The sequence below is a fragment of the Acanthopagrus latus genome, chromosome 20 (assembly GCF_904848185.1).
Source record: "Acanthopagrus latus isolate v.2019 chromosome 20, fAcaLat1.1, whole genome shotgun sequence".
Lineage (NCBI taxonomy): Eukaryota > Metazoa > Chordata > Actinopteri > Spariformes > Sparidae > Acanthopagrus > Acanthopagrus latus.
Window position 1 is genome coordinate 20,238,606 of NC_051058.1, and position 22,132 is coordinate 20,260,737.

Below are 22,132 nucleotides of genomic sequence, written 5' to 3' on the forward strand. Positions count from 1 at the left end.
GAGAGAGGCATCAATCCTCATATCTAAACCTCAGCAAGACAGCAAATAAGAATATTTCTTAGAGGGACAAGTCACTCGAAAAAAAATTAATAAAACAGATTTTTCCTGCTCTGGATTATTTCAGCACAACTTCACAAATTTAGGGGATTTGCAGAATTTCCTTTCTCTCAAATATAATGGAACTAGATGGTAAGAGAATACTTACTACTAGTAGACGAGAGGCCGGCTAACTAAGCTAGTAAACGTTACAGCTCGGCTGTCGAGGAACAAGTTCATGAGTAGGTACACACCTCCGTCTGTGTGGTGACAGAAAGAAAATAGTTCCCACATGAAACTGATCTCAACAACGTCTGTGAGCAGCTTCTGGAAAGAGACATCAACATATTTTTGGCGCCATCCTGTTCAAGAGAAGGCTGAAAACTCACACCAATTAAATTATTATCGCTCACTCCGAAAAGAGGACAACAAGGGACAAGTTAAAGACATCACATGTGTGATTAATAACACAAGACGCAGGAAAGAATGGTCCGGACTTCAGTTTGGGTATTATTATGGGTATTTATTAAGCAATCTCATCAACCACAGTCATGTTTATGGATCGAATAGGCCTCAGATGTGAGAGGAATGCAGCTCTTAAAAACAAAAAAAAAAAAGAAACAAAACAAAACAAAAAAATCCCTAATGAGATTAATTTAAAACAAAAAAACACCATAGCCTTATATACAAGTGGATGGGGTGGGCATGTGCAAGAGGTGCATGGGGGTTTCCGGGGGGGGGGGAGGGGGGGGAGGGGTGTATGATGATGGGTCGGTACAACAGGAGGATTTCTGAAGGTGGAGGGGAGGAAAGAGCAGAGGGAGGTGGGAGGAAACTGGCTTTAGTACATGTAGCCTTTGGAGTAGGGCTGGGCGCCCATGTTCTGGGGGGCTTGTTCGGCGGTGTAGGGCACCCCCTCGTCCAGGTGGGAAAGCGGCACCGTGTCCTCCTCGTTGACGTAGCGCTCGAACTCGGCCTTCAGGCTGGGCCGCTGATTGTCGGGGAAGGCCAGCGAGATGAGGGCTTCGGGCTCACACACAAACTTGTAAACGTAGCGCTCCCCTGCCACCTGGAGAGAGACGGAGAGGCCTGAGTCACGCAGGAATGTGCACGGAAAAACACAGTCAACTGTTTTTTTTATCAGGTGTGCAGACTTGAAAGTTTCCTGTTTGAGTCTTGCAGGTAGGCGACAACTTAAATTTCTACAAAGTGGAAAAACAGCGTCTGGGTTGCCATGTTGTGGAAAATCTCTTGTCCTCTCGAGCTCTTTAAAAAAGGTCCGATTTGAAAGAAAGTAGATTTCTTTGATTCTCATTTGCATCTCGTCAAAAACTGACACTTTGACCTGACCTACAATCCAGACACCAGCAGTATTTGGCGAGTCAGGAATGTTATTACAAATCTGATCCTCAATTTATCAGGAGGACTCTCTAAAGAATCATTTGACTCTTTCATTTCTGGCAAAGATCTGCGAGAGCCCGACCGATATTAGGCTGATACTGATCTATTGCAGATATTGTGCTATACGTTGTTTGATTGTTGCTGATTTGCTTTTCTTGAGATTCTTAAAGCAGAAAAAGATTCTTGGCAGTTTTTCTGCCTCGGTTACATTTCTTTGTCACAAGTGTTTGATTAACACATTTGAGGGATCATTGCAGAAACATGTGTGTATATATTGACCAATATATCGATATCCCTAATATTGTCATCTGTATCTGTCAGGCTCTGCTGCAGACTGTCCAGACCAAAATCTCTTAATAACCAGCTTAGACTTGGTCAACTGTAGTAAAAACACTTTTGTGTGGTGCTAAAGAAAGATCAACATCAGCCAGTTGGATTATTTACAACCTGGCAACCCAGAATATATTCTTATTAATGGCTCAAAACTGATTTATAAGTAAAAGTAATTAGTTATGGCGATTCTGGAGGCTAATATGTGGAAGTAGGGAAACTTGACCAACATAGAAAAGGTGCTTTTCTTTTGTACCTTCTGCATGATTCCCTTCTCGTAGTAGTAGCGCAGAGAGCGGCTGAGCTTGTCGTAGTTCATGGCTGGACGGTTCTTCTGCATGCCCCACAGCCTGGCAACCTGAGGAGGAGGAGGAGGAGGAGGAGGAGGAGGAGGAGGAGATGGCAGAAGAGGAAATGGTTGCGGTTACACTTCTTGAACGGTTCAGCTTTATTTAAAACGTGACTGATTTATTTTCATGCTTCAGATTATTGCCTTCCTCAAATGACACGTCAACAGAACAGGAGAGAATCGCTTGAGTCAGCAGTTCTCGCTTCCTGAAGTTCAAATCCCCCCCCCCCCCCCCCAAAAAAAAATTCATAATCTGACACAGTTGTTGTGTATTCCCATGCGGGGGCCACTAGGGGTCCTCGGCGGCAAAGTCAAAGCCCTCCCCTCCTCCCTGGTCTTTTTAACTCAGCAGCGTCAACATGCCAAGACCAGGGCGAGTCCCCACATGTGGATTCACTTCCTTTTTATGTAACCCATTACCACTTGAATGCAACCAGAGTCCCACAGTGTTCGCAGTGAAATAGGAGTCATGGCTGCCTGTCAGAGGCCGGGCCACGAAACGCACTCGCAGCCCCAAAACTGAACCCTCAGCTGACGCAGGGACCGCCAACTCTGACGGAAAAATTAGCGTCTCGCACCGACCCCACGCAGGCAAGACGGGGCCGGGAGGAGTAAATCATAATTTTCACAACGGTGAGCCATCTTTGTGTTGACAAACATCTGAGGAGGAAGCTTGTAAAGCCTGAGGAGGAGGAGGAGGAGGAGGAGGAGGAGGAGGAGGGAGACGCTGAGATTCATGACTCAGGAAGAGACAGGTTGTGTCCCACAGTGGCCATCAAGCCAGCAGCCCTGTTTGATCTCTGAGTGCGCTCTCAGCTCTAATTGCTCTTGTAAAAAAAAAAAAAAAGAAAAAAAAAGAAAAAACAACTCTCAGCCCATTCATTTTTAATGTACAGTAAAAAGATAATGGAAAACACAGTATAGAGCCGCCCCGTATTAGGACCCAACCTAAATGGACGCTGTCTGGTGGCGTCCAGTCCAAACTTTCAGACTTAAACATCACAGAAATGTCTCGACTGGAGAAATGTGAGGAGGAGAAAAGAGGAGGAGGAGGAGAGAGGATGGGGGGTGCTGGATGATCCTCTGATAGCGCTCGTCCTTCATTTATCAATCCAGTGTTTCACGTGTTGAATAATGAATGCGGGGCGACTAATGGAAGATGGATTGGAGAATAGAGCTGCGAGGAGAATCTCACTCCGGATCGCTCTTATCTTATCTAAAGGTAGCGCCTTCAACCCCCCCCCGCTAACATAAACTCGTTCCGAGAATAACTCCCGCGTCGTCCTTATCAGATTCATATTAACGTCGTGATCTCTATCAACAGTTCTCCACACGAGGCCGTACAGTAACACCAGCTAAGAATAGTGCTGATGCATTTTGAATGACGTCTCTTTGAGTCAAACTTTTAAGGAGGGGGATATTACAACAGTTTGAATGGAGAGAGGCCAAGAGAGCCTGGAGGTGCCCAGAGTCACATCCAGCACACCTGAGCTGAGTATCAGATCACTAAAGTGTCCTATAAAGTACCCAAAGTCCCTGATATTAAATCCACTCAAGTATCAAAAGTAATTTATGGCAATAAAAAGTGCTGAAGAATCAAAAGTACAAGTAAGAGTGAATTATAAATCGTGTGTTTGCTGACTGTACTGATAATCATCTCTTCTGATTTCTGAGAAAATCTACGCGGTTACATTCCTTCCCTCTTAAATCACCATCTGATCATCGATGAATTGCTTTGAGTATTTTTTAAAGGAGAAACATCTTAAATGTGTTGTATATATTGCAAGAATCCAATTTATTTTAAACGTAAGCGATGCAGAAACTGTTTTACGAGCTTTTCAGTATTTCATCACTTTAAATTTGTTGTTTATTCATTTAGATTTTAGTTTGTTTGTCCTGTATGTTTTAAAATCATCTTGCTATTTCATTTCATGTCTTCTATGTAAAGCACTTTGATGAATGCCTTATAAATAAACATTATAATCATTATTATTATTATTATTAGTTTCTGGCTCCTGAAAGGAGAGGCAGGTTTTTCAGACGTACCTCTTCGGGCTCGATGAGTTTGAACTCCATGCCGCGGCCGGTCCAGGCGATGAAGTGGGCGTTGCCGGGGTCGTCCAGCAGGGCCACCAGGAACTGCCAGAGCTGCAGGGAGCCGCGGCGCTGGTAAGGTGTTCCCTCGCGAAAAACTCCACCGCCCTCCTGCTTCACCTCACCTGGTACACCGAGGAGGAAATGAGATCGGAGTTAACGGCGCAGTCTGAAACATCTGTGGTTCTCCGGCTGCTCCGTGGTTTACCACACGTTCATTAGATGTATTTTGGGCACGTTAATCTGCACCAGCACATTTAGATCCAATCATTGCATTACGGTCTGAAATGGATCTTATATTACATGTACAAACAAGGAAATTTTGACTTGGGAAGTATCTGGATCGTAGAGCAGCCAGGACGTCTAATCTTGATGGTTCATGTTTGCAAACTGACGTAAACTGAATCAAATGCTCATTAACTACAGCTTATCAAGTCCAGCACGAGAACGGCTGCAGTGTGTTCAGTGGAGCCAGAAATGAGAACATTTTAGGACATTAAGGTCAGAGATATTTAGAGGCAACAGTAAGATTCATACCACTGATTACTGAGAGTGGAGGAAGCATTGGACAGAGGAGGATTCAGGCCACCGAGGACTCTGACTTTTGACTTTTTCACAGAAGTCTGACTTTAATTGTAATAATTATGATTCTATTTCTTATAATTCATACCTTCTTTCTTACAGCTGTGACTTTCATAATTCTGACTTTTTTTCCTCCAAAATCTGGCTTTTTTTTAAAAAAAAAAAAAAAGTGACTTTTTCCCTCATTTTTTAAAATCTTTTCCTCAAAAATCAGATTTTATTCCTTTGTATGGACCCGCAACCTGTATGTCTTTTACTTTTCATTATTTTCCAAAGTGTTTTATGTACCTATGTGTCAAAATAAAATACATTTAAAAAAAAAAAAAAAAAATCTGACTTTTTTTCCTTAAAAAATGACTTTTTTTTTCTCAAAATTTGACTTTCCTTTCCCCCTAAAAAAATCTGATTTTATACCTTTGTATACACACACCCTGTATGTCTTGTACTCTTGTTTATTTTCCAAAGTGTTTTATATGACTATGAGTAAAAATAAAACAAGAACTTTCTGACTTTTTTCCTAAAAAATTTGACTTTATTTCTCACAATTCTGACTTAAAACTCAGAGAAAAATAAAATAAAAATCGGAGCTGGTTATGATTTTGTTTTTATTTATTTCTGTGGTTCTAATCCTCGTCTGTAGCGATGTGTCAAAGAAACACGGATTGTTTCGTTCTTAGTTGTTTACCGGTTACTGGATATGTTGTACACAAGTGCAGGAACACGAGACGCTCAGCTAACTTATCTCTCAGTGTTTCTTGCTGGTTCAACCAGTGCTGACACCCTCGGGCTCTCCACTCAATCTCCTTTAGCATCAATCACCGACACCAGCAGCACCATGGGAAACTGTCCGTCTCTGCTCTCGCTGTGACAGAGGAGCCCGACATCGTGTGTGCGGGGGAAACCAAACCCACTAACTGAGCTCCGCAAACACCCGCGTACCTCTTACGTCACACCTGAGAAGTCAGGTCAGGTATAGAGACTGGAGTGGGTCACTTTATGGCTCGTGTTTCAATCCTACACCTGCTGTCATCCATCTAACAGCTCCACAACGAGTGGTTCTGGGTGTGCAAATGAAATTGTGTGCGAATGCAGAGGGATTATGGGTAGAGCGGGCTCACCTTCGAACTTCTCTGGAACCACACGGGAGTCATTTTCAAAGAGATAGCCTGGGAGACAGAGGGAGACTTGTGTTAAGACTTTCAAGGGGCCTTGATCTGAGCACAGCTACGTGGTTCATTTGGCATCTAAAACACCATCCCAACAAAAAAAACACAAGGATATGATTCCCAATAAATGTTGACTTAAAGTGGACAGGAGCTGTTCAGTAACATTTTATTTTGGAAACATCTCTGAAACCTTTAGGAGTCATTTTAAAGCTCTCCTGCACCGAACCTACGTGGTGAATAAGAAGCTGAATGACCCAAAATGGTGCAACAAAACAATGAGAATGAAGGGAAAGATTGTTTTCCTTTTCTTTCTGGGGGAAATAAGAGTGCTTTTTCCACAAGTTATGTTTATTCAAGGATTCTTGAGGCAGGGGTGAGGCGAGAGCCCCTGCCAATGGAAACATAGACACACCGCTGGTTAGCCAATGGAAACACGGTCACTCTGCGCCGGTTAGCCAATGACCGCAGAGCTCTAACCAGCAATAGATACAGCACGGGAGAGGAGGAGGTTGGACACACTGCTACAGTGACATCGCTTCGGTTCCTTCTGCTTAAAAATAAACCCTTACCTTCACTGCTGTGCTGGGGGTTTGGGTAGCCCTCGTTGTGGTGGTACATAGAGGGACATCCAGGCACATCTGGAAGAGCAGCACACACAGCTACAGGTCAAAAGTTTGCTCTGAAAATGTGTCTCTGTGGCCCAAAAATGTGCTCTGTCAACCATCAATTAAAGGAACCGTTCACCCAAAAATGAAAATGTATTTGTTATCGACGCTGATTCAGAAGTCAGGTTAAGTTTTGTAGTGCACAGAACATTTCTGGACATTGTGACGCTGAACAAGCTGTCGACACTTGTTGTTGTTCAGGAGAGTGATGCAAAGCTGTTTTGCTGTAAAGCCCCAGAAATGTTTTGTGGACCACGAAACTTCACCTGCATTTCCATCAGCATGGATAGACAATAAGCGAGTGGGTGAACTGTTCCTTTAAAGTGGCTGAAGAGTTAAATCTGATCTTAAATTCGAGTCAATAAAAAAGCCCAAACATTCTGCTTACTCAGCCAGTTATCAGTCTGAGAAAGAGTGTGTGTGTGTTTGTGTGTGTGTGTGTGTGTGTGTGTGTGTGTGTGTGTGTGTGTGTGTGTGTGTGTGTGTGTGTGTGTGTGTGTGTGTGTGTGTGTGTGTGTGTGTGTGTTATATAGGATATTTTTTGCAAGGACAAACGCCGCATTTATCATATCACTTCACTCCCCGTCTCTGGCGGTATTTTTAGGCCGTGAGCGAGCACCTTCACCAGACCAGAGAAGTGGCACAGTATTCAGTGTCTGCACTTCATCTGGGCACATCACTGACTGACTCAAACACTGTGGATGCATTCACTGAAACAGATCTTACAGTTCGTCCTCTCGAAAACAAAAAAAAACCCCTCGAGCAAAAAATTCTCTGCAAGTCGAAACACTTGTGTGGCTCATTTGTGTGATAATGTTTTGTGTTCTACATCCTGTGACTGCCCTGCTCACCTTTGTGTGTGTTTGTCTTGTGCATAAAAACAAAAAAAACAGGCGTGTCCCCAGACTACTCCTGCTTGTGTTGGTCTGTCCTTTTTTTTTTTTTTTTTTTAAACCGTCTGTCAACTGTTTGAACGAGACGAGCGAGAGCACAAAAACTGAAAAAAAAAAAAAAGGTGCAGCCCGTTTGCCTTCCGGCTCCGGCCGTGACTCACTCCCGGGGAATGCAGCTGCAGCACCGCCACTGTGATAAGATGCCACTGGGGAAAATCAAACCCTCCATTCTGGGGCAGCAGCACTCGATCACACTGTAAATAATATGTCTGCCCAGAGATGGCAGGCTCCCACCAGGGAGTGATGGGTAAGATCGGGTGTGAGAGCACCGGGGTTAATTGTGTACCGAGTGGCATGACCATTTTGTGTCTTTCATGCGACACAATAGCAGTGATTAAGCTCTAGTGTATGTGAAACTAGGAGCCTCCTGCTCGAGCCCTGCTTTTACAAAAAACAAGGAGACGGTAGACTTGTGGCATTCAGCGGACATTGTTCACATTAAAAAAGGAGAAAACACAGGTGTTGTCTTAACACGCCGTTCACTTGAATACACATCTTTTGTGCGCTCCATTACCTGCGTCTCATTATGACTTCACAGTCTGAGACGAGTTTTCTGACCATAAATGACGGTTGTTTATTTGCTGATGATTTACAAAGCCAGTCGCCGCAGACAATTTGGCCGCGTTGCCTTTACAACACAGGCGGTTTAATACACATCATCCAATTAGCTCTCTGAAAGGAACAAACCCTTCACTGTGTCTGATGAATAAAAGATACGCTACTTCATTCGAATGGTGCGCTGCGTTGTGGGGAATAAATCTTAAGACTCCTTCTGCCAGAATAAACAATCTGTCTTTGTGTTCACGGCTGAATAACCTGAATAAACAAACTAACCTTCAAGGAAAACACAAGTTCATCATTTCACTTTGTTTATATGTGGCGGACCCTGCCACCTTTCTAGCTTCAAAGTGTTCTGGGGACCTTGTTTTCCTCTGAGAGCGACTTGTTTATTCAGTTATGGAAAAAATAAAGATTTCTGAGTTTGTATTATTACCTCAGTGTAAATATTCTCTACAAAACTATATAACTACCTGGAATCACATGACACCATTAAAATAATTTGGAATCTTGGAGATTTTTTTCCCGGTTTCTACTTTTCCATCGACATCAGTTGTGTCAGAAAATGTGTCGACAGAAATGTTTTGTGGACTACGATTCCTAACTTTTCATCAGCGTGAGGCTGTAGGGAGTATTTCATGACTGAATTTCTGTTTTTCCCGATAAACTGTTCCTTTAAGAGAGGACAGACCTTCTCCAGACAGATTCATTTGACACGAGCGTTTCCAAATTTGAGCCTCCTGTCATTTACTATCTCGAGAAAAAGTGTGATGTCTTGTATAACTGTCTACTAAAGAACGATAAACTCCGATCTTTAATGCCTCCGCGGGCGTATCGGAGGAACCTCTGAGGAAACCACACCAAACTCAACTTTCTCCTCCTCGCAGCAGTTATCCACAGACAAACATCCTTTTGTACTTTCCACCCCTTTCTTTCTTTCTTTCTTTCTTTCTTTCTTTCTTTCTTTCTTTCTGTCTGTCTGTCTCAAGGTTGTGCGACTCTTTGTCAGAGCCACATCCGGTCTCCCTATCGAAGGTGCGAGTATAAAAACACACAGAGTGAAAGGAATTAGGTCGCTGTTAGCCCATAAAGCAGGCTGGTTTCAGCACTGGGAGGCACAGCTTATAGGACCTGTCAGCTTCTCTGCTTCACGTCCTGCAGCAGCGTCGGTGCAGGTGAACGAGGACATGATGTACGCGGAGTGTTAAATTTCTCACTCCTTGTTTTCTTTTTCTTTTTTTTTTATTCGGCGAGGCAGGCAGAGGAGCTGGTTTCTATGCTCTCCAGCGGTTGAGCTTGTTGTTAAAGTGCCTGAGCTGGCTACCCCACCCGTGCCCCTCCACCCTCCCACCCACCCACCCAGTCCTGCCGCTCCCTCCCCCCTCTCACCCCTCTCCCAAAGCCCAGCCAGTGAGAGGTTCGGGTTACTGCGGCCACGCTCATTTTTCCATTATGAGTTCATCTGCCTGCAGAAAAAGGAAGCCGCTGGTGCAACCTGAAACCCTGGAGCACTCCACCGGGGACTCTAGTCTTTCCAGTGCCCTCCATTTTCTCAATGAAATTCCTCTGCCTCTCTCTCACAGAGCGGTGGAAGGAGGGAGATTAAGGAAGGAGGGAGGAGTGTAGCTGCCGCAGGAAAAAAAAAAAAAAGTACTTTTTTTCCTTTTCTTTGCAAAGTGTCAGGGAGTTGAAAGGAGGAGTTTTGGAGGCGGGGAGGGAGTCGTGTAGGAGTGTAGATACAGTGAAGAAGTTTGTTTGCCTTTTGGACATTTTGTTCTTGAGTGAGCTGTGCACACTGGGGAGGCTTTGTCTCCAAAATGAGGCTGATTTAGATGTCAAATAACCTTTATATCATCACAGCCAGTGTTCAGACTCCAGCGTCAGCTCAAACGCACGTTCTGTATTTACTACATTCTATTAAAGGTGCAGTGTGAAGGACTTAGTGTGATATATTTACATAAATTGAACATCAAGAATAAATGTGTTTTTGTTACCATCAACCAGTCGTTTTTCTACAGTAGCCCAGAACAGACAAATCAAACACTGGTGTTTTTTTATCAGCTGCGATCTGAAGTGTCCTGAAATGTGATTAAACTGAGGGTTTGAATTGTCAATATCCTTATAGGTGTTTCTTCCAAAACCTGCAAATTGATGTTAGCGTTTATGGAGCGCAGGACTTTCACTAACCTTGAAAGGTAACTGAATATTTTCCCTCAGAGTGCAGAAACTATCACTCAATAAATCAGTTTTTCGATCAACATAATTTATTTGCTTTTCATGGCAAAACTTTTTTTTTTTCACCAGTTCTCAAGTCAAAAACACTGATTGGATCAAAAATAAATCAGAAGAGGAGAAAAAAAGACTGATTCTTCACATGTACCTCAGGGCTTCCACAGTTTAGCTAATTTAACAAAGAAAAAAATAGCAAACATGCTGATTCTGGTCAATCAAATGTGAAAATGTGTTGCTTTCCTCTGTTTTATATCATTGTTTGTCAATATCTTTTGTTTTTGGACCGTTGTTTGGGCAAATTCTAAGAAATGTGGGAAGCTGAGATGAGAATCTTCACTATTTTCTGATATTTCATATACTCAGTAATAAAGATATATCTCGACATCAGTCTGCGTTACTCACCAGGCTCGTAGGTGTAGTCTGTGGGCTCCTGCTTGACCATCATGTGAGCTGGTGGGAACCTGTGTTGATGCGGGTGTGAGTGTGGATGCGGGTGGGGGTGAGGGTGAGGGTGGGGGTGAGGGTGAGGGTGGGGGTGAGATCCATGCCCCTGTCCGTGTCCGTGTCCTGGACCGCTGCCGTGCCCGGACCCTGCCATGTGGGCCACCCGCTCGTACAACGGGTCCAGGTACTCTTGCTTAAAGCTCTGCTGCAGGTAGGGCATGCAGGGGTCAGAGTGCTGCCGATGATAACCACCTCCACCTCCACCGCTGCCACCACCACCACCACCACCTCCGCCCCCTGGACCTCCACTCCCGCCGGCTCCAGCTCCACTGCTGCCATGTCCCGCAGGGGCAGATGGCATGCGCTGGAAGGCCTGACCCTGTGGTGGGAACTGGGGGCACATGGGGTCTCCTGAAGGGCCCTGATACCTGGTACTGAGACATGAGACACAGCAGCTCATGTCAGCATCTCACATACGTTTTAATCAATGCAATCAATTGTGCTTTATATTCATTCAGTTTGGGAAATTCCATGATCGTTAGAAAACACTAAGTTGGTTGGACACGGCTACTAGCTTAAAATTACATGTGTTAGTTGCAGACGTTGTCAATAAATCTGTCGTAGAAAATCTTGTTTTTTCTCTCAGTTTCAACAAGATTAAGCTACTAAAATGTTTTTTTGTTCATACACCTGGTATTTATTCAGGTTGGGACATCCCACGATCTCTACAAAATATTAGCGTTAGCGTAAATTAGCTCGCTTACTCAACAGAGGCTAGAAATTAGGGTTGGCATACTTACTGGAGGAGTAACTTAGGTTTGATTACATAGGAGACTACAGACGTGACTATTAACTGGAAACCAACCATAGTATTCCAACAATATCAATACATTTAGATTTAATTTTTTACTTAGTTGTGATCCATTGTATGTACTGCATTGCGACATCACACTCAAGCATGAGCTTTATTTGCATTATTGGCACGACCAGGGCCTCCGTCACCACCATCGAGCTTCCAATGACGGTAAAGCACACCCTCCTGTGTAATTGAAAAAATGTCACACATGTGGTAAAATGTCAGTCAGAGCCGGTGTGTCACCTGGTGTTGATGGGGTAGCTGTTGCTGGGCAGTGGCTGGGAGGTGGCAGCGGGGTTCATGTAGCCAGCGTCGGGCCGTCCGGCCGTGGCAGGTTTCGGGGAGTAATGCTGCTGCATGGGAGACATGGGGGTCCCTGGGCAGGAGCTCTTGGCCCCGCCTGCAGCCCTTTTCTGCTCATAGGCACTGGAAAAGATGAACACACTCATGAGGACATGCACATGTAACCACACGGCTGTACTGGGGAGGGGGTCGTAGTTTTAGTGTTTGTTTTCAGTCAATATAACAAATAGAAGTAGTGGTGGGGGGGTTGGTGGTCAATAGCATGTGGTCAGTGTTTCAGCTGAGCCGACATGACAGCTGATCAGTTCTGGGTCACTGGACATGGACGACTTCTGTTACTGAGAATGCTGAAATAAAGTCATTACTGTTTTTGTTTATTCTGCCCTCGGTAGCAAAAGGATGCCAGTGTATATACAGAGAGCCAATAAATCAGCCAATTACAGTTCAGAAATGCTCCAAATAAGAGCTTTAAAAAAACAAAAAAAAAGGAAGCCTGGTGCAGAAGAGAACCGGGAGGAGGAAATGACACGGCTCTGATTTGCTCTTATCTCGAAAACCCAAACTGAGAGAAGATGAGGGACCAAAGAGTGCGTGTCATGCTTTGAGCTGGTTTCGGTTTAATTTGTTCTGAGATATCTGACTCAGAGACTTTTGCCACCACTTCAGTACAACTGTTTGTTTGTTTTGTGTGTTTTGGTGCTCACAGTGTTGTGTAATTACCTTATTATAGACGGTCGACAACTTACGACACTCACAATAATCGGCCTAAGACACTGATTTTAAATCTTTGAATCACATGTTCTGTCTATTTCTACTTATTCAAGTGTCACATGTAAAGCAAAATGTTTCCGTCATGCTGTGTCAGTCAGTGTGAATAGATCAAATAACTTAACAGATAATTTATGTTTGTAGAAAAGGATTGTTGCCTAGATAATGTTTCCAACTTCCTTAATTTTTTTTTTCTCCTATTGAGAAAACATGTGACAACTTTTTTGAAAATAAAAGAAATTCTCATGAAAACTTTCCTCTGGGTTTTTTTCCCCACGTTCTCACGGATGTAAAAAAAAAATAAAAGAAATAAAAAAAATTAAGGAACTTGGGTCAGTGGTTGGAGTTTTTCAGAGGCATAATTGAGGAAATAGTATCTCTGAAAAACCACAGAACTGTTTCTGGAAAGATGTTGATCGATGCTGCGAGCCACACAACCAATATCACATCAACCGTCATGAAGTGGGTTTGAGGCAATGTTTTTGTGTGTGTGTGTGTGTTTTTGGGTAATTTGGGTGCAGTGGCCATGTGAAAACACACAAAGGTTTATGGACTGTGTATCTCCGACCACAGAATGTTTACTTATCACTCCTGTTGGACGTGTACCTGGCATAAAGGCACTGCTCTCCACTGGGGTAGCTGAAGCTCTGCTTGTGGCTGCAGGACTGGCTGGGGTCGGAGCCCGGGCTCTGCGGTTCCTTCTTGATGGTGACTGGAGGGCTGTGAAATGCCACCGCTACAAGAGACGGTAAACAGAAAAACAGAGATGAGGGTTGGCACACGCACACAGCGGGGATTTGTATATTCTTCTCTCACTCGGCCCTGCCCCGATACTACCGTCATCCAGCTCAAAGGCACAAGCAAAATACTTCTGTCTGCGCTGGAATCTCTTTTACGTGCCAGCCAAAGTGCTCAAGTGACTGTCAGCTGCAAAACACAAGGGCAGCCGACAGACACGTATAAACACACACCGAGGCACGCACACACACACACACGCTCACACACGACTGCATTCCAGCAGTCATTTGGAAGCCCAAAGTGTCCTCGCCCACTTTTCTTCACTCTTCCAGACACAACAGCAGCCAAAACTTCCTCTGTCAAAGTCGAGCTCAAAAGCTAAACAACTCTACGGGCCAGAGAGATGTCTGCGGGCTGATGAAAGCGAATGTCACACCTCTATTAGAACAGCGTATACACTGGATCTCGGCATTCTTTCCTATTGGTATCCAGATGTCGGCCCCAATCGCTCGGAGGCTTCGCTTCACGCAGGAGGGTAACAGCAAAAACACGGGACGGAGGGTGATAACCTGACAGAGCCACGTTTCCCCTTCATATTTAGTACAATTCTTTTTCTTCCCAAAACAACCACTAAACCTCCCGCACGGTGAACTGTCCATCAAGCAGGACTGCTGGAGGGGACCTTTGCCTTGATGGCCACAGAAACCACCCAAAGTGGAGCTTCAAACTGTGCCGAGGGCTTGTGTTTATTATGTGAGGGGAGGTTTTCACCCGGAGAACTGTACAGGATGTTTTTCTGGTCCCGACAGGGTAAACAGCAGCAGCTGTGCACTTCCAGCTGGGGAGGCCTGTATTTATGTGTGTGTGTGCACGAGTGCGGGAGTGCACGTTTGAGTGTGTGTATTAGGAATCTCGGCCGGTCTGTGTCTCCGTGCGCGCTCGTGAATGTGTTTGTGTGTGTGCAGTGGGTGTGGAGCTGACGGAGCAGGCCACACTGAAAGCTCAGCCCAGGTAATTACATACTGCCGTCCATTCACAAAAAAAAAAAAAAAAAAAAAAGAAAAGGAGGAGAAGAAATGTCTGGCTGACTGAATAAGGCCAGAGAACGCTTCTGCAACAAAAGGCAAGAGAGAGACAGAAAGTGAAAAATGAAATGAAGGAGGAAGAATAGAGCGGAAGAAAAGTGAGAAAAGATTATAGTGACGTTAAAAAAAACGGCGGTGATGCTCGAATTGGCTGGAAGAGGTTGTTTAAAACTCTTCTTGAAATAAAAAGGAAAGTTCAAAAGGGAAATTTTCATCATCTGTTTTTCATTTGTGAGGTAAAAATGACAAACATTCATCTGACTCTCGCTCCACAAACGCAACGATTTGTGTTTTTTTTTCTGATTAAGTGGCTGTAAACGTAGCATGCTCGTGGTTAGCATGCTAAAAATCTGCCGTAATCTGATTTGCTGGTCAGACTAAACAAGCTCATTTTGAGACGTTACTTCGGATTTCAGGGAAGTTTTTATCATTTTGTAAACTTAACATTACAACACAAGAGTATGTCATGAGACAATGAGAACAGAAGATGTAGTCTGGTGATGTGGCTAAGTGGTGTGAGATCATGGGCTGTTGACTTCATTGTTAAACAACGACTACTGTAGATTCAAATCTGATGCTGTGACTTCAGGGGGTGAGGTAATGTTTTAAAGGTTTAATCCGCGTTACGTTCAGGCTCTCGGTCGACTTCCTTCCTCGCCGTCTGACTTGTTATCTGATGTTTCCCCAGATGTTAAAGTGAAATAAAACACACCGTTACATGTAATAATAAAAAAAAAAATCCAGATTTGTCTGGCTGTGAACATTGTTAGAAACATTTGGGATAACTCATCAAAAACAAAACAAAGGTCGAGTTGTTTTAAGATACTTTGATGAAGATTTGTTGCATTTTATATCTGTAAGAAAGTCGTTTGGGCACAGTAATGTTGCTGGCTGACGCTTCAAAATGAAACTGGATACGCAGCGATGACTCTGGGATCAACCGGCTTTCGGTGTGTCGTAATTCACTCACATCTAAGTGAACTTGTGTGCCAAATGAAGAACTCAAACGACAGGATTTTTGTGGCTTTCAGAAAAATGATGAAATGCTTCCTGTCGCTGTTCAAATGTTTATTCCTTCTTGAACCTGTTCACCTTGCGACGGAGAACAGAAACGTGTTTAAACGGATAAAACCCGAGCCGAAACAATCAAACGGCGCGGCTCATCATAATAACCTTTCCTATTTTTGGTCTGCAGTCACTCTCCCATGGCAGGCAGGCAGGTGAGGAAGTGTTGGCTTTAGCGGAGGATCAACAGGATTAGAGAGCATTTAACCAGATTTCCCAGACAGACACGATGGGATTCCAGCCTCCTCTACGTCTCCGACAGCTTGTCTGCTGGGACACAGAGGGTGGCACATGACTGCCGCTCTAATAATACTAGTGAGTTTGTCTATTGACGTTCCCACCCCCCCCACCTCTTTCTCTGCTATGGTCATGAACTGCAAACAATCCTCAGAGTGTACATAAGTCCACTCACGGTGCAGCCAAGTAGAGCCACTAATGCGATTGGCAGGAATATTGGCCTTGATGTGGCTCTCGGTTTTATGAGGATGTTCCATTTCAGAAAGTCCGGCCCGGGAGCGGCGTCAGCTGTAAATGGAGGGGGTCTGCGTATGCGTGTGTTTGATCCATTTGTGTGTGACCTTTTTGGATTATTAATTAATCTTGTAAATGAGCATCACAGAGAGGGTTTTTTTTTGTGCTCGTGCGATTGTTCTCGCCGTTTTGTTGCATCTCACGCGTTTTCAATTAGACAGAGCTGGTTAATGTTCCGATTAAGGATTCACCAATTTTACAAAGCTGAGGATCAAGGAGCTAAAGAGAAAATTGGAAAACTCAGCGCACTTTGATCCTGAGATTCTGAACTGCTTCATGAATTTGATTAAATTCAAAGACAAATTTGAACAGGGCTCGTCTTAACCCATGCGAGCAGCGAGCTCACAACACGTTCAGCAGGTTTCATGTTTACTGTGCTCACCATGGAAACTGAAGGCATCACCAGAGTTATTTACAATTCATCCCGAGGAGGACATGAATGTCTGAAGCAAAAGGCATTGCAGCCATAAGTCATCATCACGGTGGTGCTAAAGGAAAAGTCAGAGGATTGCAAACGCCATCAGTTACATCATCTGGGAACCATGAATATCTTTACAAAATGGTGTTCACTGGATGAGTTAAATGGTTGAATGTTAGCGGTGCCAAATGATGAGTGAATCATCAAAGTATTCAGGGATCAGCCTCTGGGGATCATGAATAACGCACCAAATTATTCATCACAAACCATCCAACAGTTGTTGAGACATTTTTCTAAAAACCCCCCCACAAAAGTCAACCTCATGCTGCTAAAGGAAAAGTCAAGAGGATCACCAAGAGCATTAAGATGCATCATCTGGGAACCATGATTATCTTTACCAAATTGTAAGACCCTCCATTCAGGAAATCTTGAGATTAAAGTTTGAAAGATTCATCCTCTAAAGACCACGAATATCTGCACCAGATGTCATTTCATTCATTTCAATTATCAATGTCTTATCAATCCAGTAAATGTTGTGATCATCCATTAGATGAGTTTAAACACTGACCCATTAGGTTTAGGTTATTTAGGTTCAACCTCTGGGGACCACGTATAACTGCACAAAATTTAATTGTAATCCATTTAACAGTTGTAGAGATACGTCGGAGATCACCAAAGTAATTGGAGCACATCCTCTTGGGACCATGATTGTTTGCATCAAATTTAATGGAAATCAATCTGCTAAAAGACCGTTGCTGCTGAAGGAAGTCAGGGGATTGCCAACATCATTTATAAATATCATCTTGGAACCATGACCAATCCATCGAGGAAAAGAACCAATGTACTGGATTAATTTCGACATTGACCTGTTATTGACGCTACACACATAAAGTCAGGAGATCACGAAAAGACATGTCCACTTCCTAAACCCCGCTAGCGTGACTGAAAACATAATTTTGGAATTAATCTAACATCCAGTTCCAAGAATAGTCCTCAAATTAAAACAAACCCTGGTCCCCACCAACTATTACAAACTCTCTGTCGTATCACAGTAAATCTCCCTGTCCAAATGATGTCAAATTTGCTGCTAAAGTTTATAAAGGTGGTGGCAGTCTTGTAAACGGATCCAGGGAGAGTTATGTTCTTCAGGTTCCCTTCTCTTCCTGCTTTTATTTGGGGCAATACGACCTCCTCCAACCGCTTTGTTAAATGTTACATCACCCTCTCACAGAGATCCTCATATTTCATTGTTTCTGCGGATGGGTGGGAGGGGGGGAGGAGGTCGGTTCATGAACTGTGGAGAACCTGAAAGGTGTTTAGAAGTGAAAAGACAGATACAGTACACAATAGCTGTTGCCTTTTAAAACAGACAATTTTGAGATAGCGCAGGTATACCCAAGTATGTATCTGCATCGGATGAACCCTGGCACATTCCCAGCACCTCTTAAACTGATAAGGTCAAAGGGTTCTTCCTCACTGCGATCTTCTTGTATCCCCTCTTTCCTTTTTTTTGTGTTTTTTTTTTCTTCTTCTTCACCATCTCCCGTTTCAATCTCCATTCTGAGGACGAAGGTATAGAGATGACCCCCAGCGAAAGGCAGGGCGGAGACTGACTTTTACATATGTAAATGTCGTCTCTTAGAGGGGGAGGATGCAGGGTGAAAGGTGATGGTCATGGTTGAGTGCTTTAGGAAGTAGAGGGATCATTACATGGGGGGGTCTCCCATTCAACAGACGCCCACCACAAACAAATCGCAGGAGCGGGGATGACACCCCCTCCACCCCGAGCACACTCACACATACTCTTTCTACACAATGGGCCCCTCAGCGGAGCCTTACCGAGGTGGTGTGGACAACTTGGGAAACACTATTGGATCCCTAGAAAACAAATCACGCCGACAGAGATTTACTACAGCAGGTTTGATGGTGTTATACTGAGATGGATCAGGTCATTTTTCAACATATTGAGGCCTTTCGATTGGCGACGAAAGAGACAAAACCAGGGGATTAAACTCTCATGTACGGCTTTCTAACGAGGCCTCGCTATGAACTCCCCCCATCTTATTTCAGACGGAGTATTTCCTACCATTAAAGGCCCTGGAGTAGGGAAATCTAATCTGAAGACAGCCGCGGTTCTGGAGAGTCTTACACTGGATGTTTATGTGCGACTTGGCCAAGTCTTAAGCCTCTGGAAGTCTGCAGCACATGACAGCCTCGCTCACAGTAACTCATCGGACATCAGCCCCGGTGTCAAACAGGGTGACTGGATCTTGCTAAACCGAAGAACATGTGAGCGTAACATAAATACACACTCAGTGGGTCCAATCATACAAACACGATTTAAAGTCGTACTCGCAGGAGGAAACATCTCGGGGCTGTCTGGAGATCTGGTTCTTATCCCACATGATGTGTATTGTACTGTACATGTGGCGGTGCGCCGGGTTTCAGACGCACTGAAAGCAGGCTTGAGAACGCGTGAGAGGCTACACCTTGGTTCTCTCCCCGCATGTGGCAACGGATCAATGAAGAAAAACAAGGATGGCAATTAAGCCACAATGGTTTTAAAAGGTTAAAAAGGAAGCTATTGATTCACAGGGGTTGCAAATGACATTAGTTGCTTAGCTGAAGACACGGCTCCATCGTGGTGAGAGGGCGGCGTAACGGGGGGGAAAAGCAACAGTGTAATTTCAAAGTATTTGACTGTCAACACATGCATTATAAGTAAGATATACCCTATACTTTCGACCGTAATTTTAAAGTTCGGCATGCAGTATGTTTTGCTTTCTAAGTCCAAGTTTGGAATCTTTTTATAAGTTTGTTTTAAGGGCTCTAAACATTCAGATGGGAATAAAAAGCCAACAGCACAGTGTCAGATTATCTGAGCTTCACAACAAGTCGAACTCTGCGACACGAGGAAGATGAGAAAAAAGGCTGAAAGGTCTTTGCTGCCTAGCAAACGGATACACAGGAGGAGGTTTTGAACACCGATGAACAGATAGGAGGTCAGTGCCTACATTTTACACATATTTGGGCATAAATCAGGCAACATCATTGGCATACTTTATAACAAGATCAGTACTATCAATAAATCATGAAAAATCCTACATTTAAGATTAAAATCTATGAGTGAAATCAGACAAAATAACATGAATTACAAGTAGGAAGTTGGTGTTAGCTGATACGCTAAGCTAAGATACTTTTAGCCTCCTTTTAGCCTGGCAAGTTGCTGTTGCTTCTCCATGACACCAACTTCTTCACATAGAATTAAAAGTTAATAAGATGTTTGTTCACGATTCAAGATATTAATCAGTAACAGGAAACAACGAGTGAGAAAGCAGCGGCTACAGTTAGCCTTTTGGCTAAGGCTAGCTGTGGCGCAATTACAAGCTAGCTCTACGTGTTTGTTTACTTTCTTGTTTGTATTCAACAATATTTCTAACATTTGAACATTATTTCCAACAGGTGTCAAGGAGAACTTAACTTAAATACAACTTTAAGGCTCTCGTACTTGAGTATTTATCTGTTAGCTTACTAAATTCTTCTAATTAAGGCTACGCCACTACTTGTGTATATTCTACGTTTTACTCCACTATATTTATTTTGTCAGCTTTAATTTCTACGAATCAGATCATAAATATAAAATATGACATAATATCATGATGTATTTTGCCGACCAGCAGTTTGCTAGGTTAGTTAATATCATCTCCACTTTTACATTATTGACGTTTGGACACGAGTGCATCAATAATTCTAACAGGGTCTTCTGAAATGGGCCGGTCTGCATGATGAGTACTTCTACAGATGATCCTTAAAGTAAAAAAAGTTTTATTCCTAATTCAGGATTTTACATGTAGCTGTTTCTACACTGAGGTTCTGTTATGTTTGTCTTTGGACTCAAGCTCGTTCATGCACAAAAGGAATTTCAAACAAACTGACTTCTAACACCGTCATGAATTTCTATGTTTCAGAGTATAAACACCCAAAAAAGAAAAAAAAAGAAAAAAAAGTCAGGTTTGAGTCTCGACTCTGCGTTGACTAAATATTTATTTATTGTGTTTTGGCTTTGTAGGATGTAGTCGAGTGGAAAAACCCTGAGAAAAGAGGGAGAGTATAAGGAGAAACAGAGAGTGAGAGAGACAGAGCGAAGGGAAGGGAAGCGAGGCGAGGCGGCACAATATGATCCAGACCGCTTCGACTGCAGATTGTATCCAGTCATTCCACTGGAGCATGGAAACATGTGCTAGACATGTGTGTGTGTGTGTGTGTGTGTGTGTGTGTGTGTGTGTGTGTGTGTGTGTGTGTGTGAGCCTCTCAGGTCACTGCACAATCAGGAAGATAGAAAAAGAGAGACAGAGAGCGAGCGAGCTGTGGCCAGCACTGACTAACTCATCCTCCATCCTCTCTGAGAGCCAACAGGCCCGAGAGTGGCTTCAGTATCTGTCTGCTCAGGGAGCCCAGGAGTGTTGGATCCATTAGTGTCTGCTCTATCTGATTTACAGGTCGCCCTCTCTCATCTGATAATGGTTCAGGCTCCTTGAATATTTAAAGAATGGTTGTCAGATACCTGCCAAACAAGCCTAACGAGATTGATGGAAAGTACAATGGTATCAGCGAGACACACGATTGGCCCGGGACAGCCCCCGCGGCGCTTCTCGCAAATTGGATTGTTTTTTAGCGCCAGCCGTTAAAACGTTTTTTTTTCCTTCTTTTTTGATGCATCATGTTGTGTTGGCTAACAGGATGTAGATGTGAATGACGCCCATCATGAGAAAAGGGCAGTGGCACAGTGAATTTCTGCAGACATCAATGTTTCACTTCCTTTTTGTCAACTGGAAATAGGGTGCAGCGTTCGTCTGAAGGGATGAGAGTGTTCTCGTTTGAACTGGAACACTCAGCTTTTTCTGTTTTTCTTCCCAGAATAATCACTGCACTTTTAGCATCGAATCTTCTCAATGAACTTGATATCAGTCAGCATTTGTCTGGGATATCAGCCGGGGATGACGAATCCCACTTTACCACATGAACGATTGCTTTCGACTTGGACATTCAGTCAGAGCTGTATATTCTCACAGCCCCGAACACTGAAAAGGAAAAAGAAAAGAAACACTCCAAATATGATCACGAACTTCATCTTTCCTCGCTCTTGCTGGCGCCTGGGGATCTCTATTTCAATCGGTAAAGGTTCTGACATCCCGCGTTTTCCCCATTGTCCACTTCACTTTCAATTTTGCCGCGTGGGCTTTTTATAAAATGGCCATTGACCAGTCATAAATCTCACCGCTCCACTGCTGTTTAGCGGACCTGATACAATACATCCCTGTCCCGGGACATGTGCAAGCGAGAGGGACAGCCCGTCACAGGCGAGGCATGGATGTAATTAATCTGGCACAATATTGACTCCTCACTCTCAATCCCTCAGCCCCCAATATAGCTGTCCCCTCTTAATGTTTAATGCAGCGATCGATTCACCCCCACACTGTTACTGAAATGATATAATGAGCTCCCACTGCCCACCAGGGTACCGTGGATGTGAGGCGAAGGAGGAGGAGGAGGGTGTA

General features: G+C 43.8%; 1 protein-coding gene across 3 annotated transcripts in view; it reads right to left on the bottom strand.

Annotated features, from left to right (window-relative positions):
- Nucleotides 1–533: 533 nt before the first annotated feature.
- etv4 (ETS variant transcription factor 4) overlaps nucleotides 534–22,132 on the bottom strand; it is a 45,541-nt gene continuing 23,942 nt past the window's right edge. For 2 of the 3 annotated variants that reach the window (XM_037081927.1, XM_037081928.1), the window contains exons 5-12: nucleotides 13,344–13,473; nucleotides 11,910–12,092; nucleotides 10,769–11,244; nucleotides 6,528–6,596; nucleotides 5,911–5,958; nucleotides 4,163–4,335; nucleotides 2,024–2,125; nucleotides 878–1,105 (exon numbers count right to left, since the gene is read on the bottom strand). In XM_037081927.1, the coding sequence (XP_036937822.1) occupies nucleotides 878–1,105; nucleotides 2,024–2,125; nucleotides 4,163–4,335; nucleotides 5,911–5,958; nucleotides 6,528–6,596; nucleotides 10,769–11,244; nucleotides 11,910–12,092; nucleotides 13,344–13,473 (1,409 nt within the window). Of the gene's footprint in view, nucleotides 1,106–2,023; nucleotides 2,126–4,162; nucleotides 4,336–5,910; nucleotides 5,959–6,527; nucleotides 6,597–10,768; nucleotides 11,245–11,909; nucleotides 12,093–13,343; nucleotides 13,474–22,132 lie in introns of all 3 variants that reach the window. The other variant, XM_037081926.1, reaches the window with a different exon arrangement.